This window comes from Salvelinus namaycush, unplaced genomic scaffold (genome assembly GCF_016432855.1).
Source record: "Salvelinus namaycush isolate Seneca unplaced genomic scaffold, SaNama_1.0 Scaffold158, whole genome shotgun sequence".
NCBI classification, from domain to species: domain Eukaryota; kingdom Metazoa; phylum Chordata; class Actinopteri; order Salmoniformes; family Salmonidae; genus Salvelinus; species Salvelinus namaycush.
This window is the reverse complement of record NW_024058319.1, coordinates 262,280-285,612: the sequence shown is the minus strand read 5'-3', so window position 1 is coordinate 285,612 and position 23,333 is coordinate 262,280. Positions and strand designations below refer to the sequence as shown.

Genomic DNA, 23,333 nt, shown 5'->3' with positions numbered 1-23,333 from the left:
CATTGAGCCAGTAGATCTAGCTGGTCTGTCATAATATCATTGAGACAGTAGATCTAGCTGGTCTGTCATAATATCATTGAGACAGTAGATCTAGCTGGTCTGTCATAATATATTAGAGACAGTAGATCTAGCTGGTCTGCCGTAATATATTAGAGACAGTAGATCTAGCTGGTCTGCCGTAATATGATTGAGACAGTAGATCTAGCTGGTCTGCCGTAATATGATTGAGACAGTAGATCTAGCTGGTCTGCCGTAATATGATTGAGACAGTAGATCTAGCTGGTCTGCCGTAATATAATTGAGACAGTAGATCTAGCTGGTCTGCCGTAATATGATTGAGACAGTAGATCTAGCTGGTCTGCCGTAATATATTAGAGACAGTAGATCTAGCTGGTCTGCCGTAATATATTAGAGACAGTAGATCTAGCTGGTCTGCCATAATATGATAGAGACAGTAGATCTAGCTGGTCTGCCGTAATATATTAGAGACAGTAGATCTAGCTGGTCTGCCGTAATATCATTGAGACAGTAGATCTAGCTGGTCTGCCATACTATCATTGAGAAGGTAGATCTAGCTGGTCTGTCATACTATCATTGAGACAGTAGATCTAGCTGGTCTGTCATACTATCATTGAGACAGTAGATCTAGCTGGTCTGTCATAATATCATTGAGACAGTAGATCTAGCTGGTCTGCCATACTATCATTGAGACAGTAGATCTAGCAGGTCTGCCATAATATCATTGAGACAGTAGATCTAGCTGGTCTGTCATAATATCATTGAGACAGTAGATCTAGCTGGTCTGTCATAATATATTAGAGACAGTAGATCTAGCTGGTCTGTCATAATATATTAGAGACAGTAGATCTAGCTGGTCTGTCATACTATCATTGAGACAGTAGATCTAGCTGGTCTGCCATACTATCATTGAGACAGTAGATCTAGCTGGTCTGCCATACTATCATTGAGACAGTAGATCTAGCAGGTCTGCCATACTATCATTGAGACAGTAGATCTAGCAGGTATGCCATAATATCATTGAGACAGTAGATCTAGCTGGTCTGTCATAATATCATTGAGACAGTAGATCTAGCTGGTCTGTCATACTATCATTGAGACAGTAGATCTAGCTGGTCTGTCATACTATCATTGAGACAGTAGATCTAGCTGGTCTGTCATACTATCATTGAGACAGTAGATCTAGCTGGTCTGTCATAATATCATTGAGACAGTAGATCTAGCTGGTCTGTCATAATATCATTGAGACAGTAGATCTAGCTGGTCTGTCATAATATATTAGAGACAGTAGATCTAGCTGGTCTGTCATACTATCATTGAGACAGCAGATCTAGCTGGTCTGTCATAATATCATTGAGACAGTAGATCTAGCTGGTCTGTCATAATATATTAGAGACAGTAGATCTAGCTGGTCTGTCATAATATATTAGAGACAGTAGATCTAGCTGGTCTGTCATACTATCATTGAGACAGCAGATCTAGCTGGTCTGTCATAATATCATTGAGACAGTAGATCTAGCTGGTCTGTCATACTATCATTGAGACAGTAGATCTAGCTGGTCTGTCATACTATCATTGAGACAGTAGATCTGGCTGGTCTGTCATAATATATTAGAGACAGTAGATCTGGCTGGTCTGTCATAATATATTAGAGACAGTAGATCTGGCTGGTCTGTCATAATATATTAGAGACAGTAGATCTGGCTGGTCTGTCATAATATATTAGAGACAGTAGATCTGGCTGGTCTGTCATAATATCATAGAGACAGTAGATCTGGCTCGTCTGTCATAATATCATTGAGACAGTAGATCTAGCTGGTCTGTCATAATATATTAGAAACAGTACATCTAGCTGGTCTGTCATAATATAATAAAGACAGTAGATCTAGCTGGTCTGTCATAATATAATAAAGACAGTAGATCTAGCTGGTCTGTCATACTATCATTGAGACAGTAGATCTAGCTGGTCTGTCATAATATCATTGAGACAGTAGATCTAGCTGGTCTGCCATACTATCATTGAGACAGTAGATCTAGCAGGTCTGCCATAATATCATTGAGACAGTAGATCTAGCTGGTCTGTCATAATATCATTGAGACAGTAGATCTAGCTGGTCTGTCATAATATCATTGAGACAGTAGATCTAGCTGGTCTGTCATAATATCATTGAGACAGTAGATCTAGCTGGTCTGTCATAATATATTAGAGACAGTAGATCTAGCTGGTCTGTCATAATATATTAGAGACAGTAGATCTAGCTGGTCTGTCATACTCATTGAGACAGTAGATCTAGTTGGTCTGTCATACTATCATTGAGACAGTAGATCTAGCTGGTCTGTCATAATATCATTGAGACAGTAGATCTAGCTGGTCTGCCATACTATCATTGAGACAGTAGATCTAGCAGGTCTGCCATAATATCATTGAGACAGTAGATCTAGCTGGTCTGTCATAATATATTAGAGACAGTAGATCTAGCTGGTCTGTCATAATATATTAGAGACAGTAGATCTAGGCTGGTCTGTCATACTATCATTGAGACAGTAGATCTAGCTGGTCTGCCATACTATCATTGAGACAGTAGATCTAGCTGGTCTGCCATACTATCATTGAGACAGTAGATCTAGCTGGTCTGCCATACTATCATTGAGACAGTAGATCTAGCAGGTCTGCCATACTATCATTGAGACAGTAGATCTAGCAGGTCTGCCATACTATCATTGAGACAGTAGATCTAGCTGGTCTGTCATAATATCATTGAGACAGTAGATCTAGCTGGTCTGTCATACTATCATTGAGACAGTAGATCTAGCTGGTCTGTCATACTATCATTGAGACAGTAGATCTAGCTGGTCTGTCATATCATTGAGACAGTAGATCTAGTTGGTCTGTCATAATATCATTGAGACAGTAGATCTAGCTGGTCTGTCATAATATCATTGAGACAGTAGATCTAGCTGGTCTGTCATAATATATTAGAGACAGTAGATCTAGCTGGTCTGTCATAATATATTAGAGACAGTAGATCTAGCTGGTCTGTCATACTATCATTGAGACAGTAGATCTAGCTGGTCTGTCATACTATCATTGAGACAGTAGATCTAGCTGGTCTGTCATAATATCATTGAGACAGTAGATCTAGCTGGTCTGTCATACTATCATTGAGACAGTAGATCTAGCTGGTCTGTCATAATATCATTGAGACAGTAGATCTAGCTGGTCTGTCATACTATCATTGAGACAGTAGATCTAGCTGGTCTGTCATACTATCATTGAGACAGTAGATCTAGCTGGTCTGTCATAATATATTAGAGACAGTAGATCTAGCTGGTCTGTCATAATATAATAAAGACAGTAGATCTAGCTGGTCTGTCATAATATAATAGAGACAGTAGATCTAGCTGGTCTGTCATAATATATTAGAGACAGTAGATCTAGCTGGTCTGTCATAATATCATTGAGACAGTAGATCTAGCTGGTCTGTCATACTATCATTGAGACAGTAGATCTAGCTGGTCTGCCATACTATCATTGAGACAGTAGATCTAGCTGGTCTTTCGTAATATATTAGAGACAGTAGATCTAGCTGGTCTGCCGTAATATATTAGAGACAGTAGATCTAGCTGGTCTGCCGTAATATCATTGAAACAGTAGATCTAGCAGGTCTGCCGTAATATGATTGAGACAGTAGATCTAGCTGGTCTGCCGTAATATGATAGAGACAGTAGATCTAGCTGGTCTGCCGTAATATATTAGAGACAGTAGATCTAGCTGGTCTGTCATACTATCATTGAGACAGTAGATCTAGCTGGTCTGCCATACTATCATTGAGACAGTAGATCTAGCTGGTCTTTCATACTATCATTGAGACAGTAGATCTAGCTGGTCTGTCATACTATCATTGAGACAGTAGATCTAGCTGGTCTGTCATACTATCATTGAGACAGTAGATCTAGCTGGTCTGTCATACTGTCATTGAGACAGTAGATCTAGCTGGTCTGTCATACTATCATTGAGACAGTAGATCTAGCTGGTCTGTCATAATATCATTGAGACAGTAGATCTAGCTGGTCTGTCATAATATCATTGAGACAGTAGATCTAGCTGGTCTGTCATACTATCATTGAGACAGTAGATCTAGCTGGTCTGTCATACTATCATTGAGACAGTAGATCTAGCTGGTCTGTCATACTATCATTGAGACAGTAGATCTAGCTGGTCTGTCATAATATCATTGAGACAGTAGATCTAGCTGGTCTGTCATAATATATTAGAGACAGTAGATCTAGCTGGTCTGTCATACTATCATTGAGACAGTAGATCTAGCTGGTCTGTCATAATATCATTGAGACAGTAGATCTAGCTGGTCTGTCATAATATATTAGAGACAGTAGATCTAGCTGGTCTGTCATAATATAATAGAGACAGTAGATCTAGCTGGTCTGCCATAATATATTAGAGACAGTAGATCTAGCTGGTCTGCCATACTATCATTGAGACAGTAGATCTAGCAGGTCTGTCATAATATCATTGAGACAGTAGATCTAGCTGGTCTGTCATAATATATTAGAGACAGTAGATCTAGCTGGTCTGTCATAATATCATTGAGACAGTAGATCTAGCTGGTCTGTCATATCATTGAGACAGTAGATCTAGCTGGTCTGTCATAATATCATTGAGACAGTAGATCTAGCTGGTCTGCCATACTATCATTGAGACAGTAGATCTAGCAGGTCTGTCATAATATCATTGAGACAGTAGATCTAGCTGGTCTGTCATAATATCATTGAGACAGTAGATCTAGCTGGTCTGTCATAATATATTAGAGAAAGTAGATCTAGCTGGTCTGTCATAATATATTAGAGACAGTAGATCTAGCTGGTCTGTCATACTATCATTGAGACAGTAGATCTAGCTGGTCTGTCATAATATGATTGAGACAGTAGATCTAGCTGGTCTGCCGTAATATAATTGAGACAGTAGATCTAGCTGGTCTGCCGTAATATGATTGAGACAGTAGATCTAGCTGGTCTGCCGTAATTCGACTGAGACAGTAGATCTAGCTGGTCTGCCGTAATTCGACTGAGACAGTAGATCTAGCTGGTCTGCCGTAATATATTAGAGACAGTAGATCTAGCTGGTCTGCCGTAATATATTAGAGACAGTAGATCTAGCTGGTCTGCCGTACTATCATTGAGACAGTAGATCTAGCTGGTCTGCCATACTATCATTGAGACAGTAGATCTAGCTGGTCTGCCATACTATCATTGAGACAGTAGATCTAGCTGGTCTGCCATACTATCATTGAGACAGTAGATCTAGCAGGTCTGCCATACTATCATTGAGACAGTAGATCTAGCAGGTCTGCCATACTATCATTGAGACAGTAGATCTAGCTGGTCTGTCATAATATCATTGAGACAGTAGATCTAGCTGGTCTGTCATACTATCATTGAGACAGTAGATCTAGCTGGTCTGTCATACTATCATTGAGACAGTAGATCTAGCTGGTCTGTCATATCATTGAGACAGTAGATCTAGCTGGTCTGTCATAATATCATTGAGACAGTAGATCTAGCTGGTCTGTCATAATATCATTGAGACAGTAGATCTAGCTGGTCTGTCATAATATATTAGAGACAGTAGATCTAGCTGGTCTGTCATAATATATTAGAGACAGTAGATCTAGCTGGTCTGTCATACTATCATTGAGACAGTAGATCTAGCTGGTCTGTCATACTATCATTGAGACAGTAGATCTAGCTGGTCTGTCATAATATCATTGAGACAGTAGATCTAGCTGGTCTGTCATACTATCATTGAGACAGTAGATCTAGCTGGTCTGTCATAATATCATTGAGACAGTAGATCTAGCTGGTATGCCATACTATCATTGAGACAGTAGATCTAGCTGGTCTGTCATACTATCATTGAGACAGTAGATCTAGCTGGTCTGTCATAATATATTAGAGACAGTAGATCTAGCTGGTCTGTCATAATATAATAAAGACAGTAGATCTAGCTGGTCTGTCATAATATAATAAAGACAGTAGATCTAGCTGGTCTGCCGTAATATATTAGAGACAGTAGATCTAGCTGGTCTGCCGTAATATATTAGAGACAGTAGATCTAGCTGGTCTGCCGTAATATAATTGAGACAGTAGATCTAGCAGGTCTGCCGTAATATAATTGAGACAGTAGATCTAGCTGGTCTGCCGTAATATGATAGAGACAGTAGATCTAGCTGGTCTGCCGTAATATATTAGAGACAGTAGATCTAGCTGGTCTGTCATAATATCATTGAGACAGTAGATCTAGCTGGTCTGCCATACTATCATTGAGACAGTAGATCTAGCTGGTCTTTCATACTATCATTGAGACAGTAGATCTAGCTGGTCTGTCATACTATCATTGAGACAGTAGATCTAGCTGGTCTGTCATACTATCATTGAGACAGTAGATCTAGCTGGTCTGTCATACTATCATTGAGACAGTAGATCTAGCTGGTCTGTCATACTATCATTGAGACAGTAGATCTAGCTGGTCTGTCATAATATCATTGAGACAGTAGATCTAGCTGGTCTGTCATAATATCATTGAGACAGTAGATCTAGCTGGTCTGTCATACTATCATTGAGACAGTAGATCTAGCTGGTCTGTCATACTATCATTGAGACAGTAGATCTAGCTGGTCTGTCATACTATCATTGTCAAGTTTTGACCTCCTTCTTGTGCAATTCCCCACTTGAAAAGGACAGTCCCTCCACATGAAGATTTTAACTGGATTTCACTCAATAAACAGCCATGGAATCAGTTGTTTGTCTTTTATTTACCATTCTTTGGTTGGCAGTAAACAGGTGAAAAACCTCAAAAAAGAGATGACAAATACAAGTTATTATTTGAGTTGACAGCCTAATTAAATACACAAAATTATCCACATTCACCTCAGATAAACACATTTCTGCCATTATAAAATACAAGGTTTCCACTTTTAAGCAAATGTTTCCCAAAATAGAAACCCACCATTTTTAATCAAATGAGCAGAATCAGTATATTTTTATCTAAATTTGCATTTTAGCCAAATACATTCAAAATATTTTTAGTAGTAAAAAATTACATTTATTTTCTAATCAGTAGTTTTAAGCAGACAAATCTTACATTTTTTAGCCAAAGATGTTTTAGACTATACATTTGTTACTGAATTAAGAACTTGGTTTACTAAGATTTCTACAAAGTTTAAATTACTTTTAACCATTTCAAACAAGTTCTTTGTCAACAATGAATTTGGCTCTTCTTACTTTTCCTTTATACCCCACAAACAACATTTGAAGTTATAAATACCACTGCAAAAGTCCTATCAAAGTTAAGAGTTAAGAGTCTGTGTTTTCCAGAGTATCATTAGCAGTGCACTGCTTAAGTCAGTCTAGCCAAACATGGCCAACATGGCACTTACCGGCTGTCTTTCACAGTTTTGTGGAGGGCTTGGACTTGCACAGTCACCTTGATCACAAAGATGAAGTTTCCTTGGTCTTGTGGTGTTATAAATGCTCCTTTCACTGCGGTCTAAAGACAACAGCAGAGCCAGGTGCTGGCACGCCCAGATTGCCTGGAAGATTTGTTCCACCTGGTTCACCACTGATTGAAGGAGGAGGAGTTTCACCACTGAGGAGCTCCCAGGCAGTTTGTCAGCACACCTCCCACTCAATCTTCCCACGGGAACCGATGGAAAGATCGTAAATCAGCACCTACATACTGCCGGTCAGCTCCGAGTTTGATCCTCAACTGGTAGCCAGACAACCAGGCGTCGAACATCTCTGTGCAGGACTGTGGTTTGCGTAGCTTCTTTCAGGACTTTGGCCGATGGCCGGTTTAGTGCGGGTTTTGTGACAGGAAGGCAGGAGCTTTGGACCACTTTGACGTTCACGTCTCGAACAATGCCCTTAGCATCTGGATTAACGCTCACCACCCGTCCTAGCTTGAATTGGCCCCTCACTGCATTTTGGTCACACAACCAGACAATATCTCCGACAGCAACGTTGCGATATGAAGTGTGCCATTTACTTCTCAGAAATAAGTTTGGGCCGGCAAGCTGGCTCCAAGACCTCCAGAACTTGTTGACCTGGTTCTGCATCTCTCTGAGTCTCTTGTAAGGGTAGTTCGCAAAGTCAAATGTTCTGATCTCACCGCTTGGAGAGGCTCGGCCCAGGAGAAGTGTGTTGGGTGACACATACTGCACGCTTTCTTCATGGCTCTGCACCCTGGCATCTATTGGGCATTCGTTGGCAAGGTTTGCAGCAAGTTGTAGTGTTGTCTGAAGCTCGCTGTAGCTAAGGCGTTGGTAAGCCATCAAGAAGCTCCCTGTCGACATTGTGTTGACCAGGTCTGCATGAATTGCCCTGCTGGCCATACAGCTGAAGACGACACCCCACACTTTCATTGAGACCCGTTTCTTGATGTCATCTTTGACAAGGTACGGTCCGAAGAGGTCGACTAGTGAACTCGAACGGAGCTGCAGGTGTGGCTTTTTCAGCAGGTAAGTCAGCCATTACCTGTTCGCACCTTCTTGCTCTTGACTTTTTGCAGAAAAGGCAGTTATCCACTACTTTTTGGGAAAATTTTCTTCCTTGGATGACCCAGGCTTTCCTCCTCATTTTCAGCAGGGTTGCAGCCACACCTTCATGACCCTCATCGTGCGCCTCCCGTGCCAATAAAGTAGAGACCCATGCATTTAAAGGCAGAAGGGGAACTGCAGCGCCATCCTCCCTGAAGCCATGGATTCTCCCACCGCAGACTAGTAACCCAGATTCTGGCTCTCTGTACACAACCAAGTGGTCCGTAGTGGTAGTTGGGAACGTCACCCCCTCTTGAGCAGCAAGATAGATGTCTCTTATTGCCTCTTGCCGTTCTGTGGCGGTGATAACTCCTTTTGTGGGAATCGCCTCCCACTTTGGGGTCTCGATGGACTTTGTTGCAGATCTAAACTTTTTGGCGGCTCTCCAGATAAAAGCAACAGTCTTGATTAGACACTTTAGGCTACTAAAGCGCCTCTCATCCACCAAGTTTAGGACAGCTGCACCAGCAGGAAATCGTCCCACAAGACTTGGAAGACTTCTTTTCGCTTGGGCTCTGGTGAGTGCTGCCACAAATGACTTCTTTTGAATATTGTTAATGCTCTCTCGAGCTGTCACAGACACATCTTTTGACGACATAATTGGCCACTCGCTCTCTGGAAGATATAGAAACTCTGGCCCTTGCTGCCACTCTGAATGGGCATCAAGTTCCTTTGGCCCAGCTCCTCGAGTGATAATGTCGGCTATGTTGAGTGGTCCAGGGATCCACCACCAGTCCTGTAGCCGTGTGCTCTCTTGGATCTCTCCAATTCTATTAGCGAAGAAAGTCTGAAATCCATAGCTTTCTCGCTGGATAGCTCCAAGAACAGTCTGACTGTCTAACAAATGGTACCACCTTTTTATCTGGATCTGGGTATGCTGTTCAAAGTACTTTTTCAGGCGGCTTGCAAAGACTGCACCGCAAAGTTCTGCTTTGACTGCATCCCCCTTCTGGTCTAGTGGTGTCAGCTTTGCTTTTGACTCCACTAGTCGAATTGTTAATTGTTTGTTGCAGTTCCACCGCAGGTAGAGGACAGCACCATAGGAGCTTTCACTGCCATCTGAAAAAGTGACAGCGACTGGTTCAGTTGTTGCCTTTGGTGGAGTAAGGGAAGTCCCCCCCCAATTGTACAAAATAACATGGCAACTTATTGGCACCGAGCGGACCATATACACGATGGGATTGTGTGGGATTTCATATTACATCCGGCGCTGTTTCGTCCAAAGTTGATGGCAAATGCCATATTGTAAATGAGCTGTGTAACACCCCAAAAATCCTATAGTGGGCGAGTGTTTTCTATCTAAATTTTTCATAGGCCTTTTGTAACGCAAGTCAAGACCCAAGAGTAAAATTTTGAGATTTTGAAAGTTTTGGCAAAAATTTATAACCCCCTTAAAAAAGTGCTTTCTGGACCTTTTTTCGAAATTCTTTCGAGTTTTATGTCAATTACACATGTGTAAGAACTGTATGAAAATACTTTTGTCAAATTTTATTAACATAATTTTTTGGACATTTTTATTTGGACTTAAGGAATTTGTTTTGTGCATTTGGAATGTGATTTCATAGGAAGTCAAAAGTCAAAAGTCAAAAATGTCAAAATTTTGGAAAAAACGTATCACCCCCTTTAAAAAAGTGCTTTCTGGACCGTTTTTCGAAATTCTTTCAATTTTTATGTCAATTACACATGTGTAAGAACTGTATGAAAATACTTTTGTCAAATTTTATTAACATAATTTTTAGGACATTTTTATTTGGACTTAAGGAATTTGTTTTGTGCATTTGGAATGTGATTTCATAGGAAGTCAAAAGTCATAAGTCAAAAATGTCAAAAATTTGGAAAAAACATATCACCCCCTTTAAAAAAGTGCTTTCTGGACCGTTTTTTGAAATTCTTTCGAGTTTTATGTCAATTACACATGTGTAAGAACTGTATGAAAGTACTTTAGTCACATTTTATTATCATAATTTTTTATAAATGTTTACTTGTACTTAAGGAATATGTTTTGTGCATTTGGAATGTGATTTCATAGGAAGTAAAAAATGTCAAAAATTTGGAAAAAACGTATCACCCCCTTCATAGTCGAAAATAACTTTTTTTTTTTAAAGGCCAAAATGAAGCATTTAAAACTGTATTGAAAATCGTGTGTGGTAACCCAAAACATGAAACAGAATATTTTTTGACTTTTTTTGAAAACCTCCATAAATCACTCAGGCCAGCACCCATTGATTTTTGCCCGTAGTATAGTGCTCCCAGAGCGGGTATGGAAGTCTGGATCCCCCCTAAAAGCATTTAAGGCTCTGTGTGTCTTTAAGCACCATACTTTTTCATTCCATCCTTGCTGTGTGTGTCTGTGTGTGTGTGTGTGAGCTTTTCTTTGACATCTGATTAGAGAAATGACTGATTTACACTTCATGAGGGTTGCCTAATCACACACTTAAAGTTTTGGAAAGATCTGACTTTTTTAACCCTTTGAAACAGCACCTATGACCCCATTTTAAGGCACTTCCGGTTGGCACAGGAAGCTATAAGTAAACACCTATCCTGATCGGGGTATGCTTTTACAGAATCCTGAGTTTTAAGTCTATACGTTAAGAACTGACTGATTTACACAGGGTTGAATGCACTATATATCACAAACTGCTGGTTGGGTAAAACACTTTTAGGGTGATTTTATCACTTCCGGTTGCTCCAGGAAGCTTAGAATCAACACAGGTAGACCTCATAGTGGCTTGATGGATTGTCATTGAAGACAGGTTCATAAGACATTCATAACCCACATAGGGTTTATTTAAAGAATGCACGTTACATTTGCATATGATTCAACAGTGAAAAACACCACATCATATTGCAAACATAACACACTGTTGAATCATATTGCAAACACACACTGTTATATTTGCAATATGATGTGTTGGATCATATTGCAAACATAACACACACTGTTACATTTGCAATATGATGTGTTGAATCATATTGCAAACATAACACACACTGTTACATTTGCAATATGATGTGTTGAATCATATTGCAAATCTAACGTGCATTTGCAATATGATGTGATGTTGAATCATATTGCAAATGTAACGTACATTCTCTTAAATACTTTAGAAATGCAAAAGTCAACGGTCTGATGACCTCAGGATGGCCGGGCAGTGATAGTGGTTCCTCTCCATCGCTCGTTGTGTTAAATTTCATCATGTCGCTTTTTCCTCATGGTACCTCCCCGTTGAAACATATTGCAAATGTACAAAAGTCAAGTAGCAAGTCGGTGTCCATCAGTCAATTAGATATATTCAGACACCAAACTGATACCATCTGACACCAAACTCACTTTTACCAACTCCTTTAGAAGCCAACTATCACATATTTCAGAGCAGGCCCAAAATTCACAGCGCCTTCCATTTAAACCATAATAAAACAAATAATACGTAGTTATGTTCTAGCTGCGGGTCCAATATTCACATTATGCTTAGCCCTATGTGAGGCGACCTGGAATCCCAAGTTTCGGCTCGATAGGTCATTCGGTGCCCGAGCAAAACCCTAATTGGTGCTGAAAATCCACTTTTTTCCATGCCTTGCTACGGGGTGCTTGAATGAGCAATCGGACAGAATCGTTGAGGTCCATCTCTATGGGCCGAGCCGGTTTCAATGCACCTAGTCTTGAGACTCTGGGACTTTTCTAAATGTCGTCAGTTTCGTTGAGGTCAAAATGAATTGAAAACATGGCAAATACACGATGCTTTTTATCGATCCGAGAACCTTCTAGAGCCATATAATTCACCGTGCACAATCGACCTGAGGTCTAGAACAGGTTTGTAAATTTTCAGAACTCTAGGTCTGACGGTTCTTTAAAAGTTGGAACAAAAGTAACTACTGCAGACACTGTCTGCCTCTAAGCCCCTCAGTGTGTCCCTCCATCATTTCTGTGTGGGTGTGTAAATTTTTCTTTGAAATGTGATGGGACTAATGACTGATTTACTGTTCAGGAGGGTTGCCTAATCACAAATATGAAGTTTTGGAAAGATTTGACATTTTTAACCCTTCAAAACAGCCCATTTGACACCAATTATGGCACTTCCGGTTGGCACAGGAAGCTAAAAGTAAACACTTATCATCACTGGAGTATGCTTTTACAGAATCCTGAGTTTTATGTCTGTATGTTAAAAATTGACTGATTTACATAGGGTTGAATGCACTATTTCTCTCAAACTGCAGGTTGGGTATGGCAAACACTTTTAGGGTGATTTAACCACTTCCGGTTGTTCCAGGAAGCTTAGAATCGACACAGGTAGACCTCATGGTGGCTTGATGGACTGACATCAAAGACAGGTTCATAAGACATTCATAACCCACATAGGATTCAGGTTGAATTTAGAGGTGCAGTCAATGTATTCCAATGGGGAGACATTTCATTGTAAACTATTTGATGTAAATACCTTCTTTTAACTGTTAAGGGTTAATGCCACAAGGTCAAGGTTGGGCTTGCACAGATCGGGAGGACCTTAGGATTGTTCCTGAGGTGAAATTATGCTTCTAACCTTAACGGTTCTCTCTCTGTCTCCCAAAAGCAAATAAAATTGACATTGAGGTCAAAAGGTCATTTTGCTCTGTCTTCTTGTAACGGTCGCTGCGCTCAGACCGAACGAGCTACGGTCAAGCGGGGCATCTCGTTGAACTCGGCACGGCCTGGAGATAATAGTCATGCCATTGCAGGCTTTGTGTGTCGTTAAGCACCGTACTTTTTCACTCCATCATTGCTTTGTGTATGTGTTTGTGTGTGAGAGAGAGCTTTCCTTTGACATCTGCTTAGAGAAATGACTGATTTACAGTTCATGAGGGTTGTCTAATCACACAAATGAAGTTTTGAAAAGTTCTGACCTTTTTAACCCTTCGAAACAGCACCATGACACCATTTTAAGGCACTTCCGGTTGGCACAGGAAGCTATAGGTAAACACATATCTTGACTGGGGTATGCTGTTACAGAATCCTGAGTTTTAAGTCTATACGTTAAGAATTGACTGATCTACATAGGGTTGAATGCAGTGATTTTCAAAATTGCAAGTCATGTATATCTGGACACTTTTTAGGGTGATTTTAACCACTTCCGGTTGCTCCAGGTAGCTTAAAATCAACACAGGTAGACCTCATAGTAGCCTGATGGATTGTTATCAAAGACAGGTTCATAAGACATTCATAACCCACATAGGCTTCAGAGTGAATTTAGAGGAGCAGTCAATGTATTCCTATGGGGCGAAATGTCATTGTAAAATGTTTGATGTAAACGCCTTCTTTTAACTGTGAAGGGTTAATGCCACAAGGTCAAGGTTAGGCTTGCACAGATCGGGAGGACCTTAGGATTGTTCCTGAGGTGAAATTGTGCTTCTAACCTTAACGGTTCTCTCTCTGTCTCCCAAAAGCAAATGAAATTGACATTGAGGTCAAAAGGTCATTCGTGTCCGTTCTCTTGTAACGGTCGCTGCGCTCAGACCGAGCGAGCTACGGTCAAGCGGGGCATCCCGTTGAACTCGGCACGGCCTGGAGAATATGGCAATGTCATTTTAGTGGTGATTTCAGAATGCTATTTTGGTGCATTCATGGAAGGCGCTGTGAATTTTGGGCCTGCTCTGAAATATGTGATAGTTGGCTTCTAAAGGAGTTGTAAAAAGTGAGTTTGGAGTCAGATGGTATCAGTTTGGTGTCTGAAAATATCCAATTGACTGATGGACACTTGCTAGTTGACTTTTGTTGACACTTGCTAGTTGACTTGCTAGTCGACTTTTGTACATTTGCAATATGTTTCAACGGGGAGGTACCATGAGGAAAAAGCGACATGATGAAATTTCACGCAACGAGCGTTGGAGAGGAACCACTATCACTGCCCGGCCATCCTGAGGTCATCAGGACGTTGACTTTTGTATTTCTAAAGTATTTAAAGAATGCACGTTACATTTGCAATATGATTCAACATCACATCATATTGCAAATCTAACGTGCATTTGCAATATGATGTGATGTTGAATCATATTGCAAATGTAACGTACATTCTCTTAAATACTTTAGAAATGCAAAAGTCAACGGTCTGATGACCTCAGGATGGCCGGGCAGTGATAGTGGTTCCTCTCCATCGCTCGTTTCGTGAAATTTCATCATGTCGCTTTTTCCTCATGGTACCTCCCCGTTGAAACATATTGCAAATGTACAAAAGTCAACGAGCAAGTCAGTGTCCATCAGTCAAATAGATATTTTCAGACACCAAACTGATACCATCTGACTCCAAACTCACTTTTTCCAACTCCTTTAGAAGCCAACTATAACATATTTCAGAGCAGGCCCAAAATTCACAGCGCCTTCCATTTAAACCATAATAAAACAAATAATACGTAGTTATGTTCTAGCTGCGGGTCCAGTTCACACATTATGTTTAGCCCTATGTGAAGCGACCTCGAATCCCAAGTTTCGGCTCGATAGGTCATTCGGTGCCCGAGCAAAACCCTAATTGGTGCTGAAATTCCACTTTTTTCATTGCCTTGCTACGGGGTCCTTGAATGAGCAATCAAACAGGCTCGTTGGGGTCTGTCTCTATGGGCCGAGCCGGTTTCAACGCACCTAGTCTTGAGACTCTGGGACTTTTCTAAATGTCGTCCGTTTCGTTGAGGTCAAAATGAATTGAAAACATGGCAAATACACGAGGCTTTTTATCGATCCGAGAACCTTCTAGAGCCATATAATTCACCGTGCACAATCGACCTGAGGTCTAGAACAGGTTTGTAAATTTTCAGAACTCTAGGTCTGACGGTTCTTTAAAAGTTGGAACAAAAGTAACTACTGCAGGCACTGTCTGCCTCTTAGCCCCTCAGAGTGTCCCTCCATCATTTCTGTGTGGGTGTGTATTTTTATTTTTTTGAAATCTGATGGGATGAATGACTGATTTACAGTTCAGGAAGGTTGTCTATTCACATATATGAAGTTTTGGAAAGATTTGACATTTTTAACCCTTTGAAACAGCCCATTTGAAACGAATTATGGCACTTCCGGTTGGCACAGGAAGCTGAAAAAAAACACATATCATCACTGGAGTATGTTGTTACAGAATCCTGAGTTTTAAGTCTGTATGTTAAAAATTGACTGATTTACATAGGGTTGAATGCACTATTTCTCTCAAACTGCATGTTGGGTATGGCAAACACTTTTAGGGTGATTTAACCACTTCCGGTTGCTCCAGGAAGCTTAGAATCGACACAGGTAGACCTCATGGTGGCCTGATGGACTGACATCAAAGACAGGTCCATAAGACAATCATAACCCACATAGGCTTTAGGTTGAATTTAGAGGTGCAGTCAATGTATTCCAATGGGGAGACATTTCATTTTAAACTATTTGATGTAAACACCTTCTTTTAACTGTGAAGGGTTAATGCCACAAGGTCAGGGTTAGGCTTGCACAGATCGGGAGGACCTTAAGAACACTCCTGAGGTGAAATTGTGTTTCTAACCTTAACGGTTCTCTCTCTGTGTCCCAAAAGCAAATGAAATTGGCATTGAGGTCAAAAGGTCATTTGTGTCCGTTCTCTTGTAACGGTCGCTGCGCTCAGATCGAGCGAGCTACGGTCAAGCGGGGCATCTCGTTGAACTCGGCACGGCCTAGAGATAATACTAATGCCATTGTGGGCTTTGTGTTTCTTTAAGCACCGTACTTTTTCACTCCATCCTTCCTTTTTGTGTCTGTGCGTTTGTGTGAGAGAGCTTTTCTTTGACATCTGTTTGGAAAAATGACATATTACAGTTCATGAGGGTTGTCTAATCACACAAGTGAAGTTTTGAAAAGATCTGACCTTTATTACCCTTCAAACCTGACCCTATGGCACCATTTAAGTTACTTCCAGTTGACATAGGAAGCTGAGAGTGAACACATACCCTCCTCTGTGTAGACTCTTATATAATATTGAGTTTTAAGTCTTTATGTTAAGAGCGGACTTATTTAAAGAGGGTTAAAGGAGTGTGTGTTATTTCATAAAATCATATAAAATCACAGGATTCTCGCAGAGCTTCGAGACCCACTTTAAAAATGTACGTCTGAACACACTGCAACTGGATCTGTGATTTTTTTGAAAAAAAAAATCCTCTTTGTGAACATCACCAAACGGTCAATGTACGATTTCTCTTAAATTACGATAGATAAATGGCTGGTTCTTTTTTTCCTGACACCATATGCTTATGTACTTTGACATGAAGCGGTCAAATTAGCACCCTACTTGCGTTTTAACCCTTTAATCCCAGAAAAATGGCCATAACTCAAAAAGCGCCGAGGTCTCGACGCCATCTCGTTCGGGGCCAACTGCCCATTACTCCTAACCTACGCTCGCCGAGTTTCGTCTTCGAAATATTTTCAGTTTAGGAGAAAAGGCCGCGCTCGTTTGCCACGTGTTCGTGCGCCTGCAATATGATTTATTTTCCCTCTTGTGGGAATTTTCGAGAATGCAGAAAAAAGTCAAAAATTTGTCATTTTTATAAAACGGAAACCGAAATTCCGAAACGTTTTTTTGAGTGACTTCCTGAAAGAGCTCTCCGCCGCCCACGGCCCGACGCCGTCCGCGATTTTCTGCGACGTATTAAGACGTCAGGTAAGGGACCGTACATTTGCAATGGGACTTTCTTCACTAACCATACGGCTCCCGTCCCAGACTTCCCTTAAGGTATGTAAGAGCTCTTGGGAACATTACTTTGCTTAGCTGGACGTACTCCTCAAAAATTCCAATTGCATCTTTGCGGAGCTCATCCGACAAGGGAAGGTCCCATGTGTCCTTGACTATGCTGCACTTTGATTTTGCCTCTTGGAATGCCCTTCGGACCAAGATAGCCCCTCTTTGCTTTGATGGCGTTGTCAGGCCAACTGGGTCGTACAAACCAGCAACTTGACTCAGCAGTTCACGTCTTGTCAGCGGGTCTGGTGTCTGTGCTCGTACTTCTTCTAGCAGTAAGTCTTGCCCAAGTCTCATCTTTTTCTTCCGCCTGGAGAAGTTGACCCTCACCATGACATGCAACATGTCTTCATCCACAATGTAGCCGAGACCGAGCGCCTTGTTGTCTTCCTCCTTAAGCTGATTTGGCAGGACAACAATATTTGGTGATGCCTTTTCTCTTTCTCCTTTATTTTGGCCTGAGAAGACCCAAGGCTTCAGTGCAAACCCTCCTGCTTTTAGAATCAGCTCCACATTCTTTGTGATGACTTCGAGTTTTTCACGGCAGTTGTGGGATGTCAAGATGTCATCGACGTAGCTGTGCTCATGTAATACTTGGCATTCATCTGTGAGGTGGCTGAATTGAGGCAGGTTAGCCGTCTCCCTCATGGCCAGTTGTGCTATGCACCCTGCTGGCTTGTCCCCGATATTCACTCTGGTTATGGCGTATTGTTCCAACTCATCGCCCTCTGAATCCCGCCACAAGAACCGGTGTAGATGGACTTCCCTCTCCTCGAGCCACACAGAATTGTACATTTTTCTGACGTCTCCTAGAGCGGCGTAGGAGCCTTGGCGGAACTTGAGGAGGACAGCTCGAATCGGATTGAGAACGTCAGGGCCTTTCATCAGAAGATCATTGAGACTTTGGCCTTTGTACTTCTGACTGCTGTTCCAGACAAGTCTTACCGGAGTTGTAACAGAGTGGGGGTTGGGTGCGATAAGATGACTAATATACCAGACAGGTCCATTCCAGTTGGTTAGATCCTCTTTGGTCAGCTTTCTTGCAGCCCGGCGGTCAACCATTTCGTGGACTTGAGCACCATAGGCTTTTTTCCACTGCGGTTCTTTGGCGAGCTGTCTCTCTGTTCTGAGAAAGGTTGCCTCCACTGCTTTTATGTTGTTTGGCAATGTAGATGGGTCAATGAGCCATGGATACCTTGCATGCCAGTGTGGACTATCACTGTGGTCATCAGCACCAACATAAGTCAGGCCACCCTTAACAACTTCCAGCTCCCTTTCTTCAGCCAGAGTCATTTCTTTGCCACCAAGTTGACAACTGCCGCAGCGACATCCTCCACATTTTGGGGTGCAGGGGGCGCCAATGCTATCCCATCTCCACCACTCAATAAAATCCCGAGTGGAAATAGCAGAATAAGAAGACTTGATGGTAGGTTTGGCGCAGATATGTTCTTCATACATCAATGCTGCTGTTCTCATGGATCTGGCGAAGTGCGCTCTGGACTGGTGTGCTGTAACTGTAGCCTCTTCAAACAGACCAGGGTGTGTCCCTGCAATTGTCTTTCCCAATGGCCCATCCCATAGTACAAGGTCCCCAACGGTGCGTATTTTCTGTGGGACCAGTCGCCCTTCCTTATGGCTTATCAAAAGCTGTATCTGTCTTGGTCTAACAAGTTCATTTTGGGGGACATCTGGAAAGAATTTTTGGAGTCTTTTGGCTGTCACATGTTTGTGAATCTCTGCAATGCTGTCCAAACCATAGCAGAGGAGTTGGTGGGATCTGACATTGCCTTGCTCTGTGCGGACCCGGATCTTTAGGAGGTACCGTTTTGTGGTGACTTGAACTTTCATTCCTCCCACACCATGGACAACAAGGGTTATGGCTTCACTTCTAAGGTTCAAACGATCAGCTGCATCATGAGTTATATAGTTTGTATCCGATGCCAGGTCGATCAAAGTCCCAACTTTTTGTCCTGCATTGGCCGTGACCTCTAAGAGCATCATGATGACTGGCCACTCCACTATTCCATTCTCTGCTAGAAGACTGGGTTGGTTGGACACAAGAGAGGTTCTGGCTATAGTGTTGCAAAAGGCATTGCAACACTTCTCTGCAAGTTTAGGTGAGAGACTTTTAATGAACTCTTCTTGGGCTTGGGTATAACGCTCTCTTGTGTCACCTCCCACTTTGCTGTTATTGGACCTCTGGACGACATTCCCTTTGGATGTACCAGTTCTCGGGCAGAGGTAATAGTGGTGTTCTGCAGCACGCTGTTCTATGCAGTCTGGCCTCCTGCACAGAAACTCTGATTTACAATAGTCACCTTCCTTGTGAATCTCCAGGCATCTTTTGCAGGCTCCCAGCTTCCTGACAGCATCTCTTTTCTCTGACAGCTTAAGCGTGCGAAACTTTTGGCAGAAATATAGCCTTTTCTTATGCTTGCAGTCTCCGCAGACCACACATCCTTGAGCCTGGTCGCTTAGTTGGGTGGAGGTTCTGGTTCGAGCTTGCCGAGGTTCAGATTTCGGTTTTGGTTCCTCCTCTCTCAGTTGGTCCAGCTTCTCATAGATGGCTTCTTGACCTTGAAGAAACTTGTGGAGGTAGTCAAATCGCTTGTCTTCTTCAGCTTCATCACCTTTGCCAGCTACATGAAGAAGCCATTCCTTCTTCAGGCCATCAGGAAGTTTATTCTCTATTGTCCTTGTTACAAGAGGGTTCTTTATAGCACCGGTCTTGCCAAGCTCGTTCAGATCGACCAGGGCTTTTTCTACTGATTGGATGAGCTCAACAATCCTCCTGGGCTGGTTACCTTTAACTGCTTGGAGTCTTTGGAGCTCTTCTACTATCTCAAGGGCTATAGTTGTCTTATTTCCAAAGCGGTTCTCCAAGACCCGGAAAACCTCCTCAGCAGTTGTGTAAGTTGTAAGGTGAAGGTCTCGTATGGTCTTCTCATCCACACTGTCGAGAAGTTGGAACTTTTTAACCTCTCTGGATCCAGTAGGTTCTCCCTGCATCTGGAGCGCTTCCCAGTCTTTTTTCCACCGGTGAAACTCTCGGCGGATGCCAGAAAACTTTGGGAGGGCAGCAGGCTTTAATTTAATTGCTGGTGTGGCCACAGAACTGTTTGAAGTAGTACTCAATCTGCTGGTTTCTCCTCTGTGTGCCCCTGTAAAGTCTGCTTGTCTTATTGTGAGATTTGGCAGGATAGTTTCAAGGTCTTTGATACGACTCTGGAAATGTTGTTGCTCTGCTGGGGGGGCCCAGCACTTCCAATGTTTATGCACCTCCTTCGCAGCCTTCACAAGTTTCTCTAGTTGTCCGATCATGAAGAGATATGCATCTGGGTTTTTACTTGGGTCCACAGCTCCCACGTTTTCTGCTTGCGACTCTGCTGTTGTAATTGCTTGTGTCAGTTCATATTCCCCGAAATTGGCCCACAATGTCTTTTGTATGAGGTCCTTTAGCTCTTGCAGTTTTTTCTCACACTCATTGGCTGTTTTGACCAAGTCAGACTTCTGCTGCTCGCTCAACTCCTCTGCATCAGAGTTTTCTTCAATACATTGCCCCTCTACATCATCGTTGGCTTCCAGGACTTTGCCAACTTCTGCAGTGAGCTTCCTAAAATTGTCTCTGAGCTCCTCTTCTGACATCATTGTATGCATTCGTAGCACATTATTGGCCAGACGGGAAAACTGACGCTTCGCTGATGTCCTTGCGGTCTTTAGCTGCTCCACCAGTAATGAATCAGCCATTTCAATCACAGCAGCAGGCGGGAACAGTCTTTACTTGTCTCTCTGGACACGTGTGGTCACTTTTCTGGTCCTTTTCCAGTCTTGAGCCACGGTTTTTCACTGCCAAGTTTTGACCTCCTTCTTGTGCAATTCCCCACTTGAAAAGGACAGTCCCTCCACATGAAGATTTTAACTGGATTTCACTCAATAAACAGCCATGGAATCAGTTGTTTGTCTTTTATTTACCATTCTTTGGTTGGCAGTAAACAGGTGAAAAACCTCAAAAAAGAGATGACAAATACAAGTTATTATTTGAGTTGACAGCCTAATTAAATACACAAAATTATCCACATTCACCTCAGATAAACACATTTCTGCCATTATAAAATACAAGGTTTCCACTTTTAAGCAAATGTTTCCCAAAATAGAAACCCACCATTTTTAATCAAATGAGCAGAATCAGTATATTTTTATCTAAATTTGCATTTTAGCCAAATACATTCAAAATATTTTTAGTAGTAAAAAATTACATTTATTTTCTAATCAGTAGTTTTAAGCAGACAAATCTTACATTTTTTAGCCAAAGATGTTTTAGACTATACATTTGTTACTGAATTAAGAACTTGGTTTACTAAGATTTCTACAAAGTTTAAATTACTTTTAACCATTTCAAACAAGTTCTTTGTCAACAATGAATTTGGCTCTTCTTACTTTTCCTTTATACCCCACAAACAACATTTGAAGTTATAAATACCACTGCAAAAGTCCTATCAAAGTTAAGAGTTAAGAGTCTGTGTTTTCCAGAGTATCATTAGCAGTGCACTGCTTAAGTCAGTCTAGCCAAACATGGCCAACATGGCACTTACCGGCTGTCTTTCACAGTTTTGTGGAGGGCTTGGACTTGCACAGTCACCTTGATCACAAAGATGAAGTTTCCTTGGTCTTGTGGTGTTATAAATGCTCCTTTCACTGCGGTCTAAAGACAACAGCAGAGCCAGGTGCTGGCACGCCCAGATTGCCTGGAAGATTTGTTCCACCTGGTTCACCACTGATTGAAGGAGGAGAGTTTCACCACTGAGGAGCTCCCAGGCAGTTTGTCAGCACAATCATTGAGACAGTAGATCTAGCTGGTCTGTCATACTATCATAGAGACAGTAGATCTAGCTGGTCTGTCATACTATCATAGAGACAGTAGATCTAGCTGGTCTGTCATACTATCATTGAGACAGTAGATCTAGCTGGTCTGTCATAATATAATAGAGACAGTATATCTAGCTGGTCTGTCATAATATAATAGAGACAGTATATCTAGCTGGTCTGTCATAATATAATAGATACAGTAGATCTAGCTGGTCTGTCATAATATAATAGACTGTAGATCTAGCTGGTCTGTATATATATAATAGAGCCATAGATCTAGCTGATCTGTCATAATATCAGAGACACTAGATCTAGCTGGTCTGTCATAATATAATAGAGACATGATCTAGCTGGTCTGTCATAATATAATAGAGACAGTAGATCTAGCTGGTCTGTCATAATATAATAGAGACAGTAGATCTAGCTGGTCTGTCATAATATAATAGAGACAGTAGATCTAGCTGGTCTGTCATAATATAATAGAGACAGTAGATCTAGCTGGTTGTCATAATATAATAGAGACAATAGATCTAGCTGGTCTGTCATAATATAGAGACAGTAGATCTAGCTGGTCTGTCATAATATAATAGAGACATAGATCTAGCTGGTCTGTCATAATATCATTGAGACAGTAGATCTAGCTGGGTCTGTCATAATATATTGAGACAGTAGATCTAGCATGTCATGTCATAATATAATTGAGACAGTAGATCTAGCTGGTCTGCAGTAATTCGACAGAGACAGTAGATCTAGCTGGTCTGTCATAAGTATCATTAGAGAGAGTAGATCTAGCTGGTCTGTCATAATATCATGAGACAGATATATCTAGGCTGGTCTGTCATACTATCATTGAGACAGTAGATCTAGCATGGTCTGTCATAATATCATTAGAGACAGTAGATCTAGCAGGTAGTGCCATACTATCATTGAGACAGTAGATGCTAGCTGGTCTGTCCATAATATCATTGAGGACAGTAAGATCTAGCTGGTCTGTCATACTATACATTGAGCACAAGTAGATCTAGCTGGTCCTTGCCATACTATCATTGAGACAGGTAGATCTAGCTGGTCTGTCATAACTATCGATTGAGACAGTAGATCTAGCTGGGCTGTCATAATATCATTAGAGACAGTAGAT

General features: G+C 41.5%; 1 protein-coding gene across 1 annotated transcript; it reads right to left on the bottom strand.

Annotated features, from left to right (window-relative positions):
* Positions 1-8,138: 8,138 nt before the first annotated feature.
* LOC120037124 lies at positions 8,139-20,974 on the bottom strand (the record flags this gene model as incomplete). The annotated part of the gene is made up of 3 exons (XM_038983301.1): positions 17,328-20,974; positions 8,579-9,733; positions 8,139-8,430 (listed from the first exon to the last, which is right to left on the bottom strand). Coding segments are annotated over exons 1-3 (5,094 nt in total), but the record flags the coding sequence as incomplete, so codon positions are not given.
* Positions 20,975-23,333: the final 2,359 nt, after the last annotated feature.